Here is a 19547-nt window from a genome sequence, read left to right on the forward strand (position 1 = left end):
CTTGTTCAGTTTGTCTATTTCCTTCCAATCATATAGAGATCATACACAATGGGTGAAAAACATTCCATCCTGTCAAGACCGCCTCCCGGGCCGGTCTTGTCTTCTAAATAACTCTCTAGTAAGGATCCTCTTGAATAGTTCGTGTTGTTCCTGAGGAAGTATTTTTCCAAGGATTATCTGCTAGAAGTGGAGTGACCAGGTAACAGTAATTTCTGACAGAGCTGCCCTCTGCTAACGTGGCTGGGATGATGACCAGGCAGGTCGTGTTGGAATCCTGCATACATGCTAAGTCATGCTTCACCTTTCTCCTGTAGAAGTAGCTCCGAGGGTCCAATGAGGTAGTGATTTCCTGTGTTTACATAATTACCATCGTTCTCCCTGGCAGGAATGCAAGTTCCTTGAAGGCAAAGGGCTGTGTCTCACGTCCCCAGACCTATAGCACAGTCGGGCACAATCTTCAAGAAACTTGAGCTTCCCAACGTCCGGTCACCGGTTCTTTCAGCTCTCCTTGCCCCTAGGCCAGTGGTTCACGGGGCCCTTTCTTAAGAAACGGTACATCTGCCACACACTTGAAATCTCTGCCTGCAAGCCGCTCCGCTCCGCGCCCCGAGTCAGGGACTTCCCAGAGCACAAGTGCGGCATCCGGGCGCGCCGGCACGGCCTGTGGGAACTGGACGCCCCGCTCGCCGCTCCGCGCGTCCGGGCGCTGACCACCTCTCGCCCTGGGAGTCCCGACCGAGCCCGCGGGGCCGAGAGCCCCACGCCCCCGGCCCGCCCCGGGATCGCGCCGCCGCTTGTTTACTCCCCGGCGCAGCCTAGTCCGACCCTGGGGCCCGCCCTCGTCCGCCGCCTATTGGCGGAGGAGGCGCCAACGCTAGCGACGATTGGTCCAGGGAAGGCGGAGGGGTAGGCTGCGCGGGAGGCCGAGAGGGGGCAGCAGGCGATGGCGGCGGCAGCGGCGGCGGCGGGTTGTCTAGGCTGGTTGCTCGCTGCGCTGTGCCTGGGCAACGCCGCCGGGGAGGCGGCGTCGGGCCCGCGAGTGTTGGGCGTCTGTCTGGAGGAGGACGGAGCCGCGGACGCGGGGTGGGAGCGCGGAGGAGAGGTGCGGGCCGCACCGGAGGCCACCTTCCGCCTACGCCTCTTCGGCTCCGGCTTGGCCAACAGCTCCTGGTCCTGGGTGGCCCCCGAGGGGGCGGGCTGCCCCGAGGGCGGGTCGGCCGCGGCGCCCGAGGAGGCGGCGGCCCCCACGGGCGAGTGGCGCGCACTGCTGCGCCTGCGCGCCGAGGCTGCGCGCCCGCACTCGGCGCTGCTGGCCGTGAGCGGGGAGCCGGGCGGCTCGGCGGCCCGGGAGGCGGCGGCCCCAGCGGGCGAGTGGAGCGCGCTGCTGCGCCTGCGCGCCGAGGCCGTGCGCCCGCATTCGGCGCTACTCGCCTTGCGCGTGGAGCCAGGCGGCTCGGCCGCCGAGGAGGCGGCGCCGCCCTGGGCGCTGGGCCTGGGGGCGGCGGGGCTGCTGGCGCTGGCGGCGCTGGCGCGCGGCCTTCAGCTAAGCGCGCTGGCGCTGGCGCCCGCCGAGGTGCAGGTGCTGCGCGAGAGCGGCTCGGAGGCCGAGCGCGCGGCGGCGCGGCGCCTAGAGCCCGCGCGGCGCTGGGCCGGCTGCGCCCTGGGCGCGCTGTTGCTACTGGCCAGCCTGGCGCAGGCGGCGCTGGCGGTGCTGCTGTACCGCGCGGCCGGCCAGCGCGCCGTGCCCGCCGTGCTGGGCAGCGCGGGGCTCGTGTTCCTGGTGGGCGAGGTGGTACCGGCTGCCGTGAGCGGGCGCTGGGCGTTGGCGCTGGCGCCGCGCGCGCTGCTCCTCAGCCGCCTGGCCGTGCTGCTGACCCTGCCGGTGGCGCTGCCCGTGGGCCAGTTGCTGGAGCTGGCGGCGCGGCCCGGGCGGCTGCGCGAGCGCGTGCTGGAGCTGGCCCGCGGCGGCGGCGACCCCTACAGCGATCTCAGCAAGGGCGTGCTGCGCTGCCGGACCGTGGAGGACGTGCTCACGCCGCTCGAGGACTGCTTCATGCTGGACGCCAGCGCCGTGCTGGACTTCGGCGTCCTGGCCAGCATCATGCAGAGCGGCCACACGCGCATCCCAGTGTATGAGGAGGAGCGCTCCAACATCGTGGACATGCTCTACCTCAAGGACTTGGCCTTCGTGGATCCCGAAGACTGCACGCCGCTCAGCACCATCACCCGCTTCTACAACCATCCGCTCCACTTTGTCTTCAACGACACCAAACTGGACGCTGTCCTGGAGGAGTTCAAACGAGGTAACGGGACATCGGGGAGGGGACACGAATGCTCCAGCGCTCTCCGCTGGAAAAAGGGTGGGTGTTTATGGAAGCCTTGAGGAAAGGGTCCCATCCTTACGGAGGTCTCTCCGAGTACCCTTTTAGATGATGGCCTCACAGCCCTCAGTGACCTTTTGAAATACTCAAAGGCTGTCGTTCAGAGCGCTGTGGAAAGCAAAATCCCCCTTTTCCTGGTAGGCCTAATTTGGGGAGCTGTGTCCACTTGACTCTAACCCACCAGCTTTTTCCTTCATTTTTGTGGGCTTTGGCTTTGTAAAGGGTCTAAATTCTTAAATAGAACTAGAAGAACAGAGAAGAGGATAGTCTTCAGACATCTGGTCGCTTTCACCTGCACACATGGTCAAATTAGCAGGGCCTGTGTCGTTTTAAGGGATCATTGTTAAGGTCTTTCATGCCTTGCTGATAACAGAAGGAATGATACCTGATTTTCTGCAGATGTGGGAGACACTTTGATTTCATCGGAAGCAACTTCACGGATACTGATTTAGTCTCCCTTTTGTCTTGTCTTTTTTAACTTCCCCTTTTCTGATAATGAGTAAGGTCTGTCAGGGTCTCCCTTAACTCCACAGTTCACCCTCTTCTTTCACCTTGGTTTATCTGAGCAACTCCAAGGTTGCAGGTAAAAATGGAGACCCAGCCTCCAAGTGTGAAGGTGTGGATTCCTCTGCAGTCCTCTCATTGTCAGGCTTGGGTGTGCTCCCCAGAACTTGGCTGCTCCTTGTCCACCAGCGATGCTTCTCACCCCTGAATTCCTGCAGGATGATCATGGGGGACACCCCAGGACTCTGGATGGGCTTGACCCGAAAGGCTGCATAATGTGAGGCGGGGAAGAGAGTGGAGCCCCCGATCTTCCTGGCGGCTGTGAAGTCTCCGGGCCCCAGGCCGCATGGATGTTGAGTAATTAGTCGTGGCTTGGGTGTTGAATAGTTAGGCAGTTAACTGTCCTTACTGTACCTGAGGATTGGGTGGGAGACTTTGCTGTGCAGCTTTGACTGCTCTGCTAGAGCATCTCTTGGGTGCTCTTGGCTGTTTCCCCCCAGAAAGTGCTCTTGGCTGTTTCCCCCAGAAAGTGGCTATGCAAACCCTCTCAGGGAAGGGGAGCCTGGGGTGGGGGCCAGACCTCTGCTGGTGAGTACTCCATCTGGGCTCCTGTAGTTTTCCAGGCAGTGGAGGTTCTGGTGGCCTGGAGTGCACTAAGGAGTGTTCCATCCTGCCCCTGCCACCTCCCAGCTTGAGACCCTGGGAAGGCTGGACTTGATCTCCAGGGCGTTGACTTTGAGCCCCGACTGGTACGGAGACCGGTGTGTAGGGGGCCCAGCTAAGAAATGGTGGTAGCTGAATAAAGGTGGGCAGCGAGCCTGGAGAGGAGATCCAGAAGGGCATTGGGAGGTGGAATTGAGGGGGCTTTGTGGTTAGCTGAGGAGCCAAGGGTGAGGCCTGGGTTTCTGGCTTCGGGATGCTCTTGCCCTTCCTTGAGGCAGAGCACTTACAGAGAAGGGAGGTCATCATGGTGGTGGTGGGGGGTGTGGCACAGGTGAGTTTGTTCTGGACACTGGAATGTGTCTATGCAGTGGCCCAAGAGGCCGACTCAACCAGTTGACGAGAAATACGAGTTAAAGACCCAAGCAGGAGATAAAGATTTGTTTGTTGGTAAAGGAGAGGTCGCTCAAGCCATAGGTGTGGCACAGAAAGCCTAAACCCCTGAGGGCACAAGCATATGAGGGGTGGAGGGTAGCAGAGGAGAGCTGCTGAGGAGACCCAGTTCAGAATGCCCTAGAAGAGACCAATTACCGAGGGAAGGCGAATGATCAGGAGAGGCCAGCATCATGTCATTTGGATCCAACAACCAGAATACTCTTGACCCCTGCAAGGGCAGATTTGGTACTCCAGCGTGGGTGATGGGGAATGAATGGGACGTGACAGCTGAGGTAGATGGGCCTGCCATGAGGTATGGCTGCAGAGCAGAAGCCAGAGAGCGGTGGCTGGGAGACGGCTGGTAGGGGAGGGGGCCCTCTGCTCTTCAGTTGAAGATGGGCAAGTTGAGTGGCTTTGGGTTGAAATGTTGACAGAAAGGAGCCAGTCGGGAGAGAAGGCGCACAGTCTAGGCTGCTCCTGTTCTGGGATGGTGGGTGGCCTTGGAGCAGCTCTGGGGAACCTGGAGGTTGAATGGGGAGCTCCTCAGTCGTCCTCGCCTTCCTCCTCCCCTGACAAGTGAGGGCCATTCTCAGGGGCACATTGGCTTCGTCTTCCTCTGACATCCTGGAGCCTTTCTCTGCTTCTCTTTGCAGTGCACTCCTATGGCAGATACCTTTTTCCTCATTAAGATCCTTTTTAGCCTAACCCCTTTTCTTCATTTTGCTTATGAACAAAGGGCATATTGCAGCCCTTATGGCGCCTGAGGTTTTAGAAATCAGTTCCCTTCCTGTCTCTTTGCCAAGTGTATGAGGTGGTGGTGCCCTCTGAATTTCCTGAAGCTGGAGTCCTTGACATCTTGGCAGCTACCATTCCAGGCCCAGTCCGTTTCATCCCTTCAGGGCACTGTCTGTTTTGGAACTTCATAGTCTGGGAGAGGCACCTTTTCTGGTGAGGTGCTCCTTAGTTAGTGTGCAGACTTAAGATGATACCGAATATTTGGGGCAAACATTACCAGGAAGAGAGTGTACTCTGGAGCTGCAGTAAAGTGTATTTTCTTTAAAGCTATTAATCCCACCATCTTTGTCAACCTCCCAGTGAGAATAGTCAAGGACAGTCAACCAAAGGAGGAATTAGGATGCATGCTTTTCAGAATCTCTGCTTTAAACCAACCAAGTTCTGGTTCATTGTCAGAAGCCAAAGGATCCCCAGGATTCTGAAAAGAGTCAGACCTGCTGTGAGGAATGTTAGCCTAGCACTTTTCTCCTAGGACATGTTCTGACAGTTGCTTTAAAAAATAAAGGAGGGGGGGGCGCCTGGGTGGCTCAGTCAGTGAACATCTGCCTTCTGCTTAGGTCAGGATCTTGGGGTCCTGGGATCGAGCCCTGCGTCAGGCTCCCTGCTGAGTGGGGAGTCCGCTTCTCCCTCTCCCCCTCCCTCTGCCCCTTCCCCTGCTTGTGCTCTCTCTCTCTCACTTTTTCTAATAAATAAATAAATCTAAAAAAAAAAACAAAGATAGAGGAATTTAAACTACATCTGCATTTTTACAAATATCCTAGAAATTAGGCATTATGGAAGAGTTTTCTAGCATCCATATAATTTATGAGTACATTCGAGCTTGCTAACTAAAATGAAAACTCTGTAGAGCTTTTTCAGGGCTTTCTGGTTGATTCAGGTAAGACGCGTCATCTGCCCCTTACCTTACCTGAGGCTCTTTGCTCAGGGAGAACCTGTAGGCAGTTGTCCCGGGTCCTGTTAGTGTTTCTAGTCAGCCAGCCAGGGGCCTGTGTATTTTCAGAGCATTTTGTCGTATCAGATGAGAAATAAACTTTAATCCCTCCAGCTGCCTGTTCTCTGTGTACCCCTCTTGCTTTTTCGTGGTTGCCATCTGGACCCCCTCAGACATTCTGTGTTGAGATGAAATCCCGTGGCCCACTGTGTCAGAGGATCTTTCAGGGGCTCTGCTTTCGTCTGTTATCCAGTCATACCGTGTGGCAGGTCACTGAGAAACTGTGCCTGTTTTACAAAAGTTTGAAAGCAAGGGAGAGGTTAGTCCATTCTGAGGGTAACCTACATAAGGGGCTGGCATTCTGGAAGAATGCAGCTGAAATGGGTTCTCTCTGCTCTTACATGGTCATGTAGAACCTGGGCTTTGGTTCCTAGAATCTGACCAGAATTGTATGTCAAGCTTCAGCCTTCCTCATGTGGTCTGACAGATTAGTATCATGTGGCGGGGTCAGCGTGGCCCTCGTGGAAATGATGCCCGTCTGTTGGCGTGAGCCATTCCCAGCACAGATACCCAGGGGTGGGCAGCATCTGGAAATGCTGCTATTCCTCATTCAGTACTTCTGTCTCAGCAGGAATGAGCAGATAGTTCTCGGGGACTCCTGGCCTTTTTCTCCTGGAAAGGGGGAAGACAGTGTAGTCATTCCTGCCTGTAATTTTTGTCGATGTTAGAGCATCCTGAAGAACAATACTTTGTTTTCTTTAGAAGGACCCCTGTGCTGGAGACAGTACCTTGGCCCAGTGTAATTCACCTAGAGGGGAGGGTCCCCTAAGATTTGGTCTCTTGTTCTCCAGTGAAAACGAGATGAGTATGGTGGTTAAGAGAATGGATTCAGGGGTGCCTGCATGGCTCAGTCGGTTAACATCTGCCTTCGGCTCAGGTCATGATCCCGGGGTCCTGGGATTGAGTCCTGCCTCGGGCTCCCTGCTCCACGGGGAGTCTGCTTCTCCCTCTCCGCTTGCACCCCCTGCTCATGGTCTCTCTCTCTCTCTCTCTGTCAAATAAATAAAATCTTTAAAAAAAAGGAAAGGAAAAAACAGATTCAGGAGCCAGCTGCCTGGGTTCACATCTCAGTTTTGCACTTGGGTGAGTCACTGAAGCTCTCTGAGCCTGTTTTCTCTGCAGACTGTAAATGGGAATAATCCTCTGTTCCCAGTAACTTAATAAATGAATACAGCACTTAGCTGCCAGCACACAGTAAGCACTACATGCCGCATTCCTTCAGTTCACAGGTGCGTTGTTTTTTGTATTTCAACATCTCTACGATCAGGATGTGTCTCACAATCGATGGCATCTTCAATTTGATGAAATACAGTAAATGTTTTCTTTTTCTTTTCTACAGCCTCATTCCCTTTTTTTGTTTAAAGATTTTATTTTTAAGTCATCTCTACACCCAACATGGGGGTTGAACTCACAACCCTGAGATGAAGAGTTGCACGCTCCCCCGACTGAGCCAGCCAGGCGCCCCTGCCTCATTCCTTTCTTGATCATTTGGCTAGTGGTCTCTTAATAATAATAGCTTTTGGTTGACTGGACATTTTCTTTTTATCTAAATTTGGAGCAGGGGCGCCTGGGTGGCTCAGTCGATTAAACGTCTGCCTTCGGCTCAGGTCATGATCCCAGGGTCCTGGGATCGAGCCCCACATTGGGCTCCCTGCTCAGAAGGGAGCCTGCTTCTCCCTCTCCCTCTGCCTCTCCCCCTGCTCATACTCTCCCTCTCTCTTTCTCAAATGAATAAATAAAATCTTTAAAAAAATAAATTTGGATCAGAGGTCTTCCTGCACCCCTCGGGTGCTCCTGTTTTAATTTTAATTTAATTTAATTTAATTTTATTTATTTGGGAGAGTGAGTGAGTGCTGGAGGGGGAGGGGTAGAGGGAGAGAGAATCTCAAGCAGACTCCACACGGAGTGTGGAGCCTGATGTGGGGCTCGATCTTGCGACCCTGAGATCATAACCTGAGCCGAAATCAAGAGTTGGATGCTTAACGACTAAGCCACCCAGGTGCCCCTGTTTTAATATTTTTATGTTGATTGCATGTTAAAGTGATACTGAGGGTTTATGTTGTGTTAATTATAATATGTTATCACTCAGTTTTACCTGTGTTTTTTTCTTAATGTGGCTACTCAAATTTAAAATTACATATATGGTTTGCGTTCAGTTTCTTTTGGACAGGTTTCATAAAGTTTCATAGATGAAAAGCAGAGTCAGTTCTTGGAGCACTCTGAGGCTCGGGCTTTGTTCAAGCTTCCATTTCTTTATCAGACAAAGAAACAAACCAATAGGAAGCTCAGCTGAAGAAGGGGAAGGTGAACAGTTCCAGGCTGCTGCCCTTCCTCCCGCACAGTCTGGGCTCTGACTGGCCACTCACCATTTATCATCTTCCCCCTGGATGACTTGCATAGACCTTGGCTTCTGGAAATAAAGGACAGCTTTCAGAATGGGGATGCTTCCCCAGGAGAGTCACTGGGTGGCCCTTCTGCACTCCCCCATGTAGACTGTCCCCAGGGGAGCCCGGGCTTCTGGAGTTGGTGCCCTTGTGTGTGCAGCCCTAGCGTCTGTCCCGGTCTGACGCAGCCTTATCTAAACCACGTTCCTGTAGACCCGAGGCTGACTCTGCTCTGCCTCTGCCTGGGTGGCCTTGTGCGGCTGAGCACAGTGCCGAGATTTAGGGTCCTCGTGTGTAAAGGGAGGCTCATCCTCACGAGCATGTTGAGAGCCTTAAGTAAGAACTTAGGAATGAGTCTCACTGGTGCCTGGTACCTTGTGGGAACACAGACATCACCTCCTGTCACTCTGGTGAGCTTGTACCAGGCAGGACTAAGCAAAATGGGAGGCCCCCGGCCAGCTGTAATCTGAGCGTCCCTTCCCCCAGGGAAGTCCCACCTGGCCATCGTGCAGAAGGTGAACAACGAGGGTGAAGGTGACCCCTTCTACGAGGTACTGGGCCTGGTCACCCTGGAGGACGTCATTGAGGAGATCATCAAGTCTGAGATCCTGGACGAGTCTGAGGACTACCGTGAGTCTTAACTCCTGGCAGCATTCCATCTCAGCTGGTCTTTCAGACCTACTGAGATGTGTGGTGTGTCTCAGAGGACAGCGGGTCTCCGTGTTGCTAAAACGAGGCTGGATCTCCAGTCAGAGCTGTTGGCTAGCTGGGGCCGCGGGGGAGTGGGCCAGCATGGCCCCCTTGCAGGAGGGCCCGCAGCTGTGCCTGGATGCAACGCTGCGGTGGCCCGGCAGGGCCTTTGCAGCCCCACTGCCTGCCTGGGGCTCTGGCTGCAGCAGCAGTTTGGTTTCTCTGGCACAGATGGGGGCCCTGCCCTTCATGGGCCTTTCCCAGACTCCCATGGCCCTTTGGCTTTCTCGGGTTCCTTTTCTACAGAAGCCTAGTTCTTCTGTAGAAGAACTTCTACAGAAGTTAGAGAAGCTTCTCCTCAGAGAACCCCGTTCTTTACTGCTGAGAGAGTCTTTCCGAAACCGAAGATCCTGGGGCCTGTGATTATGCCTTAGGGGTGTCTGGCTCTTAGGAAGATGGCTGAGGTCTGCAGGGCAGACACAGAACCTGGACCTGATGGCCCGGGGCCTCATGTGCACGCTTGGGACACTGAGCCCCCCCACCCCCAGCTCCATCTGCTGTCAAGTGAATCGCTTTGCCCCCGCGTCTGTCCCCAAAATGCAGCCTCTTTAGTTTGGTTCCTCAGACCACCATAGGCATGGGGACATCAGGTTAGCTGCTGCCATGTCACACCCGTAATCTGCAAAGACGTGCTTTCTGGTGAGGGGTGTCTGACCGTCCTGTCAGTATTCTGCCTTCCCAGCTCCGAGGACAGGAGCAGGCCCTGTCCGTACTTCCTCAGGACATGGCTGGAGTACGGGCCTGCCCCCTCTGCCCCAAGTACCAGGTTTGTTGTGTGTGGAGAGTGGCCGCCAGGCCCCAGCAGGGTTGTGTCCCCGGGTTCTGATGCTGCCTCCCCCCTCCGAGAGCCCCCAGGCTGTGGTAGCGGGCCTCGGTTTGCTCGTACTGATTGGAGGGCTACTGTTGCCTCAGTGGGCCTTCTCGCCATCCTAGGAGATGCCGCCGTGCGGAAGAAGGCTGCTCCTCTGAGTGCCCCTCTCAGGCCGAAAGAGGAATTCTCCCTGTTCAAGGTGTCTGATGATGAACATAAAGTGAAAATCTCGCCTCAGCTGCTCTTGGCCACCCAGCGCTTCCTGTCCCGAGGTGAGGGTGAAGGGTGGGCCTTTGCTCTCTTGCCCACCGTCCGGCGGGTCAGGAGGCCCCCAGGGCAGACACCGAGTGCCCTCAGTCCTGGGAAGGAGGAGTGTACCCAGGAGCATTTCGGTGCTTCTCTCCAGCCCTGTCAGCACTTCAGGGCCCCTGAGGGATGGCTCCTGTCTGCCGATGGCTGAGAGCTGCGGCCAGGCAGGCGCCACCTCTGGCCAGCCATGGCGGGGAGCCTCAGCGGGGTGGGTGTGCGGCCTGCCCAGTTCCCTCGTGTTGGGGAGGTGACCTGGCTCAGGGGGCAGCAGGAGTCGGGTGTGGTCGTTCAGGCCACTCTGGGCCTGGTGGACACTGTCCCTTTTTCCCACCATGGGGCAGAGGTGGATGTATTCAGCCCCCTGCGAATCTCCGAGAAGGTCCTGCTGCACCTGCTGAAGCATCCCAGCGTCAACCAGGAAGTGAGGTTTGACGAGAGCAACCGTCTGGCTGCACACCATTACCTGTACCAGCGCAGCCAGCCGGTGGACTATTTCATTCTCATCCTGCAGGTAACTGGGAGCCCAGACTGGAGCCTCCCACTTGCTCAGAAAGTAGGGAAGGGTCTGAGAGAGGGAGGATCATGCACATCCACACCCCCTGAATAATTGGGGTTGGTGCTTTCTCCTTGTGCTCTCGTCTGGCGGGGAGGGTAATCTGTCCACATCTCTTTCTCTCCCTGCCCCTCCTCCCTCCCTCTCCCTCTACCTCCCAGGGCAGGGTTGAGGTGGAGATCGGGAAAGAGGGCCTGAAGTTCGAGAATGGGGCCTTCACCTACTATGGAGTGTCTGCCCTGACAGCACCATCCTCAGGTAAGCGGCAGCCCCTCTTGGAGTGGAAGGCTGGGCTCGGCTGTTGGGCTGCAGCTCTCCGGGGCCCAGGATCTGGCCTCCCCTTCCTCCAGAGCCCACGCGTCCTGTTGGGTGCTCCACTCGAGGATGGGCTGGCTTTTTTCCTCTCTGGGCTGTGTCAAGGGAAGGGCAACGTTTCTCTGGGGCTCGTCGCTGTTGCTTGCTCCTGCCCCTGCCAAGCCTTTCCCGCGAGGAAGTGTGCTTGCCGTGCTTCTCTGTGTTCGTAGCCATGATCACATCATAGAGTGATCTGTGGGGTGGATCTCCGAGGCGGTGCAGTTGTCCCCACCAGAGACGTCACTGATTGTTCCTTCTGATAGTTCACCAGTCCCCGGTGTCCTCGCTCCAGTCCATCCGCCACGACCTGCAGCCCGAGCCAGCCGATGGTGCCCGCTTGTGTGCGTACTGTCCTGACTACACCGTGAGGGCCCTCTCCGACCTGCAGCTCATTAAGGTGACTGTCTGGGCTGCTCATTGGTGCTGACTGTTAGGCAGCTTTGTGTCCCCCCAGGGGCTAAACCAGGTGGCCGCAAGTTTGTATGGATTAAGAGTAAATTCTTCTTGAGTCTCTCTGAGACTTGCTGGAACAGGACCGTGTTACTTGCTCGGAAGGACAGATGGCCTTGGCTCCTGGAGGTCCCTCTGACTGCTGGCAGTCTGGTCCTTTCGCTGGGACTGTGTGCCCAGTTTCCTTTTGAGATCCTAAAGACATTGCTTGATTGCTCTTCTCTGCTCTTAGCTGGCTTAAAGCTCTTCATTTTCCTTGGTCCTGCTGAGTGTGACTCTCCCACCTAGTTCTGGTGCTTGTGGGCAGGAGGGAGACGTGCGACCTTCTTGGACCTTGCTTTCTCTGTCTGGCCTCACAAGTAGCACCTGCCTGGGGGTGCTTTCTGTCCTCCAGGTCACGCGGCTGCAGTACCTCAATGCACTCCTGGCCACTCGGGCTCAGAACCTGCCACAGTCCCCGGAGAACGCAGACCTCCAGGTCATCCCAGGCAGCCAGACCAGGCTCCTCGGTGACAAGACAGCCCCAGCAGCAGGTGAGCCCCACAGGGCCACGTCCCCTGGTGTGGCAGCCCGGAGGGCGTGCGCGTCCTGTGCCGGTCCTTGCTGCTCCCGCACACACTCACTCTCTCTGCCCTGTGTTCCTCTTCCCTTGTCCCCTTTTCTGCGCATCCTTTCCTTCTCCTCTTCTCACTGTCTGAGTAGCTCTGATGACACTGTGCTGCGGGCCGGCTCATGTGGAAAGTACGTGCGGTCAGCATTTTCTCTGGAGGACCTGTCAGCATGGGTTGCCTTCATTAGAGAAGAGTTGCTAAATGGGAATAAAACCAAGTCCAGACACTCTTGGTCAGTTAGGATTGGGGTTGGGTCACCTGGAAAATGAAGATCCAGTCACCAGTGGGCCCGGCTCAGAAGGTGGCTGGCTGGTGGACACCATGCCAGGAGCTGAGAAGGGCTCCAGCTGAGATGTTTGGTCGGGTGAAGCTAATATTTAAGTCCTGCCCCTCACATCTAGGGTCCCACTGGGAGCCGGAAGATCGCGTTGGATGAAATAGATGGGGTGTGGGCTAGCAAACCTTGCCTTGTAGATAAAAAGGAGACTGTGCAGAGTGGGCTTTGGGTGGGAGTGCTAAAAAGTTAGGGAACTTTCTTGGTTTGGTCCTCAGGAAGGTACTTTCATTCTGATTGAGCCCCTAAGTTGGGGTCAGAGATGCACTCGGGGGCTGGGTGGTCCTGGGTGAGTGGACGGGGCTTCCAGCGAGGCTGTGGCAGAAGCTGCGGGCTGCCAGCCTCCCTGGGCACTCTAAGGTGGGGACACCGAGCTCTCTTGAACACTGGCTCTGCCTGGCACTGTGCTAGGAGCTTTGCTCATCCTCACTCATCTAAGAACACGTCTCCATTCTCAGAGGTGGCAGTTGTTAGGCCCATTTTACAGATGAAGAATCAGAAGCAGAAAGAGACCGAGGCACTCTGGCCTGGAGCCTGTGCATGCCCTTGGCCTCTGGGCAGTGGTGTCTCACAGGGAATAGCTCTGGTTATTTAGACCCGCGCTTGAGAACACGAATGTATTTTTATGATGGATACTTTCTGAGAGGTGATGTGCAGGTGCAAGGGACAGAAAACCCCGGCCTGGGCCTGTGAGTGGCTCAGCCCCTGAGCGCTCCATCTCTGTGCATTGGTAAAAGGGGGTCCCAGTGTGAGGCGTGCTGCTCCAACCCTGGATCTGGGCCTTTTGGGCCTTCCTTGGTGAATGTGTACTGGGAAGTGGTGTTCTACCTTTTAGGGCTGATCACAGTTCTATATTTACCCGCTGTGATGTTCTGTTCTTTTGTGAGAGGCCGCTTGTTCACACCATCACCTTAGACTGGGGTCTCAAAAGCCAGTACGTTTTTGTTTTTTCAAAATGTGAGCGTTTGGTTTTGGTTTTTTTCAATGTGAACCTTTTCTGGCTTCACCTGCTTACTCAAACTTCACATGGTCTATTCAAGGTATAGACTAAAATCTAAGAACCATGGTTTTTCCTTCATTTCATGCTTTATTACACATGTAGAGTTTTTTGGGTTTTAGATTTTATTTATTCATAAAAGGCAGAGAGGCAGAGGGAGAAGCAGGCTCCAGGGAGAAGCAGGCTCCCCACTGAGCAGGGAGCCCGATGTGGGACTCGATCCCGGGACCCTGGGATCATGACCTGAGCCGAAGGCAGACACTTAACCATCGGAGCCACCCAGGAGCCCTATACATGCAGTTTTTTAAAGTCCTTTGGGGCTTCAGCCGTTCATTGGGCCATCCTCTGAGGAAATACAGGTGTCCCCTGAAAGTTCGCTTCACGCCACTTTGCTTTTACAAAAGACTTAGGTCGTGCCCGTTTTCACTAACTGAAAGAACTCCGAAGAGGGGTTTTGCTTCTTGAGATGGTAATTGTTTCTTGGCTTTATGCCACGCTGGCTTAAAAAAGATTTCATGGGGGCGCCTGGGTGGCTCAGTCGTTAAGCATCTGCCTTCGGCTCAGGTAATGGTCCCAGGGTCCCGAAATCGAGTCCCACATTGGGCTCCCTGCTCAGCGGGAAGCCTGCTTCTCCCTCTCCCACTCCTTCTACTGTTCCCTTTCTCGCTGTGTCTCTCTCTATCAAATAAATAAATAAAATCTTAAAAAAAAAATTTCATGGGAGCTCTCTGCTTTCGGAAAGCGGGGAAGCCCTTGACCTGCCGTGGCTCTGTGGGTCCTTTGCCCCTCAGTGACGGCTTACCCGCTTTGCGCGGGGGCCGGGGGCAGTGTCATAGCCAGAGAGGTCTGCCCGAGGCGCCACCATGCTGATCGTAATGGATTCCCCTCCCATCCTTTTGCTGTGATGTGGGTTTTCCCCAAAATGTGGCCGGACGTTTGTCCGCAGTGAGGCTCGCCTGCTGTCTCCTGCTCCTTGCCTCAGCTCTCGGAGGTTGTGCTGCGGCTCATCTCTGCTAGGTGGCACTCCACTGCCCCCCAAGAGAGCTGTGTCGCTGCACACGTGGAGATGTCGCTGGGGACGTTGCTTAAATAGCACAGGTCAGAACCATCCCCCGATTGACTTTGGCACTAGATTCGCTGGCAGAAAAACGCCTTATTGAGATGCTTGGAAAATTAGTCACTGCCTGCGGCAGGATCGGCAGACTGGCCGGCTGCTGGGTTGGTAAATAAAGTCCTATTGGACCCTGCCCGTTTGTTTCTGGATTGTGTATGAGTGCCTTTGGCTGCAGCAGTGGAGCTGAGCTGTTGCCCCAGGGACTATGACCTGCAAAACCTAAAAATACTGGCCCTTTACAGAAAGTTTCCTGACCCCAGGCCCGTCCTGTCAAACTCGGGGTAACCCCTGTACAGTGGTCATTCCCAGAGAGAGTCCATTCCAGACGCCGCGCTTCCTGCTCCCTGTGGTTCTGAGCCGCGGGCCGTGAGGGGCACCCCCCCCCCAGCATGCCCGCGGGGTGGCCCAAGCCGAGCGGCCCTGCCGGCGCAGCTGCACAGCTGGTGTCTTCTTGTCTCTCCCCTCTGCTCTCTCTAGCCTTCCCCGTAGACCTTTCCCTCTTTGGCACATTTGGAAACTGCAGTTGATAATTGACTGTGGACTAGTGAGCATTTTTTGTTTTCAGAAAACACCCAAGGTAAATATCTTCCCTTTCACTTTCTCTTTGCTTTCCTTCCCCAGCCCTCTAGCTGCCAGGAGGAGCCCTGGACACGGCCGCCCCCAGACAGGGAGGTGTTTCTCCAGGGGTGGGTGGTGTGAGGGGGCCCTTCCTGTCTTTCATTGCCACTTTTCATTTCATTATTCTGGAAGACTGACGGGGTCATGAAATAACCCACTCGGTGGTGGAAACTAAAGCTTCCTTCCGGTGCAGGGGCTTTCGTGTCCAGGGCAGGCTCCTCTCGCCCAGCCTTATGGCTTTGGCCTCCTGTGAGCAGAAACCCCCTGCCCTGCTTTCCTGCCTCTCAGTGACACAGCCCTCCTCCCAATGGTTTTCTCTTGGGAGGTGAGGTCAGCCTGACTGTTTTCCTGACTGCCCACTCCCGGCTCTGCCTTGATGCTGTGGTGTCCTGAGGTCCCTCTGCCTTGCCAGCCCCTTCCTGTCCTAAAGAGGATTTTGATACTTGGCTTTGATGGGACCTGCTTCCTTCATGGGCTTTGATGGTAATTCTCCTTTTCCTTTCTCCTCTAGGGCCCAACCACAGCAGACCCGGCCTCCCAGCGGAGGAGAGCCCTGGGCGGAACCCAGGGGTTTAACTGCTTGCCAGGCAGCCCCAGGTCTGGGGAATGGACAAGCACGTGGGGAACTGGAGAGCCGAGGAGTAGCTTGTCAGCCTATCCCCATCCCCTCCAGGCCACGTTTTAGATGGCCCTTATAGATGTGGGTCCTGGGCTGTCCTCAGAGCCAGACCTCAATGCCGGGAGCCTTCAGCGGGTCCTGCCCTCCTTTAGGAAGTGGGGGTCAGTTGGGGCACAGCCCTCCAGGCCTGCTTCTGAAGGGAATGGAAAGACACTGTCATCTCCGGTCCCCAGGACCCAGCCTTCTTCCTGTGACAGTGCAGTGTATTTATACCTCTTTGGGCCAAGCCATGATGTGAGTGCACGGTTACTGCCTTTACGTGGCCGTGACTTGTACTCGCTTCGCTTTCAATTTGCCAACCTTCTGCTGCCGGCAGCACTTTGAGCAAACCAGGAGCACTAGTTGGGGCTGGGGGGGTTCACATCCTTGGCCGTAGCCACAGTGAACGATTTGGCTTCCCTTACAATGCCGTGTTTCAGAGCACGCGCCCCAGCCTGTCCCATGTGCCAAACCTCAAAGCTCGATGACCCACCGGTATGTGCCACTGTCCTGCTCCCTCCTGTGGAGGTCGCTTCTCTGAGCCCTGTGCTCAGAGCCCTGAGCAAGAGAGCTGGCCCCCAGTGGCACTGAGGAGGCCTGCTCCTTCTGCTTCTCTGCCTGTCTTGCTTAGTTGCTTCTAACGGTATTGTCACTTTCTGTGTTTGAAGAAGAGAGGTCACCCATGGGAGGAAGGGGTGTGCTGCCCCTAACTCTTTCTCAGTTGCTCGATCCCAGGGAGAGGATCCAGCCGTTAGACCTACTTTGTACCTTCTTCCTAGGCCTCCGTGGAGAGCTGGATGGCTGTCATTTGCACGGAGAGAGGCAGGGGAGGGAAGGGTTGGTTATGGAGCAGGTAGAACCTCATCCCCTTTCTTTAAAAAAACAAAAACCCATCAGTTTTTCTTGTATCTCTGAAACATTTCAGCTGTTTGCTTTTTTGCTGTTCTTAGCTGCGGGGTTTTAGAGAATTGGGAACAAGAAGGCATTTATGTTTTTCTTCTGGCTTACCCATTTTTACCTTCTGCAGTTCTTCAACTGTGCAGAAATTGGGGCGTCACAGAGACGTAGGATTGCAGACTGGATGGGGGGGAGGATTTCTGGAACCTTTCTCAAAGGAATTTGGGTCCCTTATCTGGGACCGTTGGGAATGAAGGCCAAAGAACAATGGCATGCTCGCTTAGAAACTTCTCAAGGAGTTCTAAGAGCAAACCCGGGTGGGAAGCATATTTTACAATCATCTCTCTCCAGAACAGTGGTTCTTAACCTTGGCTGCACGTTAGAATCACCTGGCAAGTTGAAAAATACTGATACCTGATACTTGGGGTCTCCTCTTCCAGGGAGCCTGATTTAATTGATCTGGGCATGAGGATTTTATTTTTTGAAACAATTTTAATTTAAAAAAAAATTTTTTTTTTTTAAAGTGAGCTCCTACCCAACATGGGTCTTGAACTCCTGACCCTGAGATCAAGAGTCGCGTGCTCTACTGAGTCAGGCAGGCACCCCTGAAAAAATTTCAGAGTTACGTAAGAGTGAAGGGTTATATCCATACACACTTCACCCAGCTTCCCCTAATGTTAACATCTTACATATAACCTGGTACATCTATCAGAACTAAAAAAATTAACATTGGTACAAACCTGTTAACTAATTACCGACTTTATTTGGATCTTAATGGTTTCTCCAATAATGTCCTTTTTCTGTTGCAGGATCCAATTCTGGATACCAAGTTGCATTTAGAGTTACTGCTTTTTTCTAAGACTTTATTTTGAAACAATTACAGATCCATAGGAAGTTGCAAGCTAGAGGGACCCTTCACCCAGTTTTCCTCGGTGGTTACTCTTACGTAGTTAGAACACAGTATCAAAACCTCGAAGCTGACACTGGCACGATGTGGATGATCATTCTCTGTCCTCCCGGGTAGGTCTGTGTAGCTGCCACTGCCCTCTCGGTAAAGAGCCGTCCCACCACGCGGGGCTCTCCCTCCCATCAGAGCCATAGCACCCCCTCAGCTTCCGTCCCTAACCCCTGACAACCACTAATCTAAGATTTTGTCATTTCAAGAATGTTGTGTAAGTGGGGTCATATAGTACGTGACCATCTGGGATTGGCTTTTTTCACTCAGAATATTCTGGAGATGCATCCAGGTTGTTGTGTGTGTCTAGTTCATTCCTTTTGATTGCTGCGTAGTAGTCCTCGATATGTTCACTGTCCCGATGAAGGACATCTGGGTGGTTTCCAGTTTTTGGCTATTCCAAATAAAGCTGCTATGAACGTTCATTCCTTCCAGGTTTTTGTGTTAACGTTGGTTTTCTGAGGTAAATGTCTAGTAATACAATTGCGAGGTTGTGTGGCCATTGCATTGTTTTTTTAAAGAAACTGCCACATGCCTTTAGAGTAGCTGTACAATTTTACGTTTCCACCAGCGACGTGTGAGTGATCCAGTTTCTCCAAATCCTCACCAGCATTTGGTGGTGGTACCATTTTTTATTTTTAGCCATTCTGGTAGGTGTGTAGTGAGATCTCATCGTGGTTTCCAGTTGTATTAACATAATGGCTGATGTATAGCTTTTCATGTGCTTTTGTGGAGTATTTGTTCTTGTTTTTCACCCATTTCTAGTTGGATTGTTTAGTCTTTTACTGTTGTTTTGAGAGTTCTTTATCCTAAATACTAGTCCTTTGTTGGGTTTTTGGTTTGCAAATATTTTCTCCCAGTCTCTAGCTTATTTTTTCATTCTTTTAACAGGATCCTTTGTAGAGCAAAAGTTGTTAATTTTGATGAAGTGCAGTTTACCAGTTTTCTTTTACAGATTGTGCTTTTGGTATCATGTCTAAGAATTCTTTACCTAGTCCTAGATCCCAAAGATTGTCTCCTAGGTTTTTTTTTTCCCTAAAGTTTTTATAGTTTTATGCTTTATGTGATCCATTTTGCGTTAACTTTTGTGTAAGATTTAGGTCAAGGGTTTTTGTTTTTTGTTTTGTTCTGTTTTTTAGCCTGTAGATGTCCATTTGCTCCAGCACCATTTGTCGAAAATGCTTTTTCCTCTATTGAATTTTTTTTGTTTAAGATTTTATTTATTTGACAGAGACAGGGAACACAAGCAAGGGGAGTGGGAGAGGGAGAAGCAGGCTTCCCGAAGAGGCAGCCTGATGCAGGGCTCAATCCCAGGACCCCGGGATCATGACCTGAGCCGAAGGCAGACACTTAACAACTGAACCACCCAGGCGCCCCTTGAATTTCTTTTACACCTTTGTCAAAAATCAGTTGGGCATATTTGTGTCTATTTCTGGGTTGTCTGTTTTGTTCCATTGATCTATGTATGTCCCTCCATCAGTACCACATTGTCTTGATTACTGTAGTTTTTTTTTTTTTAAAGATTTTATTTGAGCGAGCAGGGGAAGGAGCAGAGGGAGAGGGAGAAGCAGACTCCCCGCTGAGCCCGGAGCCCAGTGTGGGGCTTGATCCCCAGACTCCGGGATCATGACCTGAGCCGAAGGCAGACGCTTAACCTACTGAGGCACCCAGGCGCCTCGATTATCATAGCTTTATAGTAAGTCTTGAAATTGGGTAGACTGGCTCCTCCCACTTTATTTTTCAAAATTGTTTTAGCTATGTTTCTATTTTTTAAAATTTGAGGGGTGCCTGGGTGGCTCAGTCGTTAAGCGTCTGCCTTCGGCTCAGGTCATGATCCCAGGGTCCTGAGATCGAGCCCCACATTGGGCTCCCTGCTCTGCTGGAGGCCTGCTTCTCCCTCTCCCACTCCCCCTGCTTGTGTTCCCTCTCTCGCTGTGTCTTTCTCTGTCAAGTAAATAAAATCTTTAAAAATAGATAAATATTTGA

The 19547-nt window shown here is 53.6% G+C and overlaps 1 protein-coding gene across 2 annotated transcripts; it reads left to right on the top strand.

Moving 5' to 3' along the window:
- The first annotated feature begins 922 nt into the window (after positions 1 to 922).
- Positions 923 to 17986, top strand: CNNM3 (cyclin and CBS domain divalent metal cation transport mediator 3). 2 transcript variants are annotated; one of them, XR_015768968.1, is made up of 9 exons: positions 923 to 2303; positions 8637 to 8780; positions 9834 to 9983; positions 10362 to 10531; positions 10735 to 10831; positions 11191 to 11324; positions 11772 to 11910; positions 14911 to 15010; positions 15563 to 15649. XR_015768968.1 is itself a non-coding variant. In XM_088026555.1 (8 exons), exons 1-8 carry the CDS (start codon positions 944 to 946, stop codon positions 15625 to 15627), a joined length of 2259 nt encoding a protein of 752 aa, XP_087882681.1. In that variant the 5' UTR covers positions 923 to 943; the 3' UTR covers positions 15628 to 17986. The 2 variants fall into 2 exon arrangements, 1 of the variants encoding a protein (XP_087882681.1); XM_088026555.1 differs by lacking the exon at positions 14911 to 15010 and having other exon boundaries at positions 15563 to 17986.
- Positions 17987 to 19547: the final 1561 nt, after the last annotated feature.

This window comes from Eumetopias jubatus, unplaced genomic scaffold (genome assembly GCF_037043125.1).
Source record: "Eumetopias jubatus isolate StellerSeaLion01/CBP00866 unplaced genomic scaffold, mEumJub1_p1.0 scaffold_9, whole genome shotgun sequence".
Taxonomy (NCBI): Eukaryota; Metazoa; Chordata; class Mammalia; order Carnivora; family Otariidae; genus Eumetopias; species Eumetopias jubatus.

Coding starts and splice junctions, on each gene's coding strand:
- CNNM3 (XM_088026555.1), top strand. CDS start 944: ATGGCGGCGGCAGCGGCGGCGGCGGGTTGTCTAGGCTGGTTGCTCGCT. Junction 2,304..8,636: donor CCTGGAGGAGTTCAAACGAG/GTAACGGGACAT, acceptor CCCTTCCCCCAG/GGAAGTCCCACCTGGCCATC. Junction 10,532..10,734: donor ATTTCATTCTCATCCTGCAG/GTAACTGGGAGC, acceptor TCTACCTCCCAG/GGCAGGGTTGAGGTGGAGAT.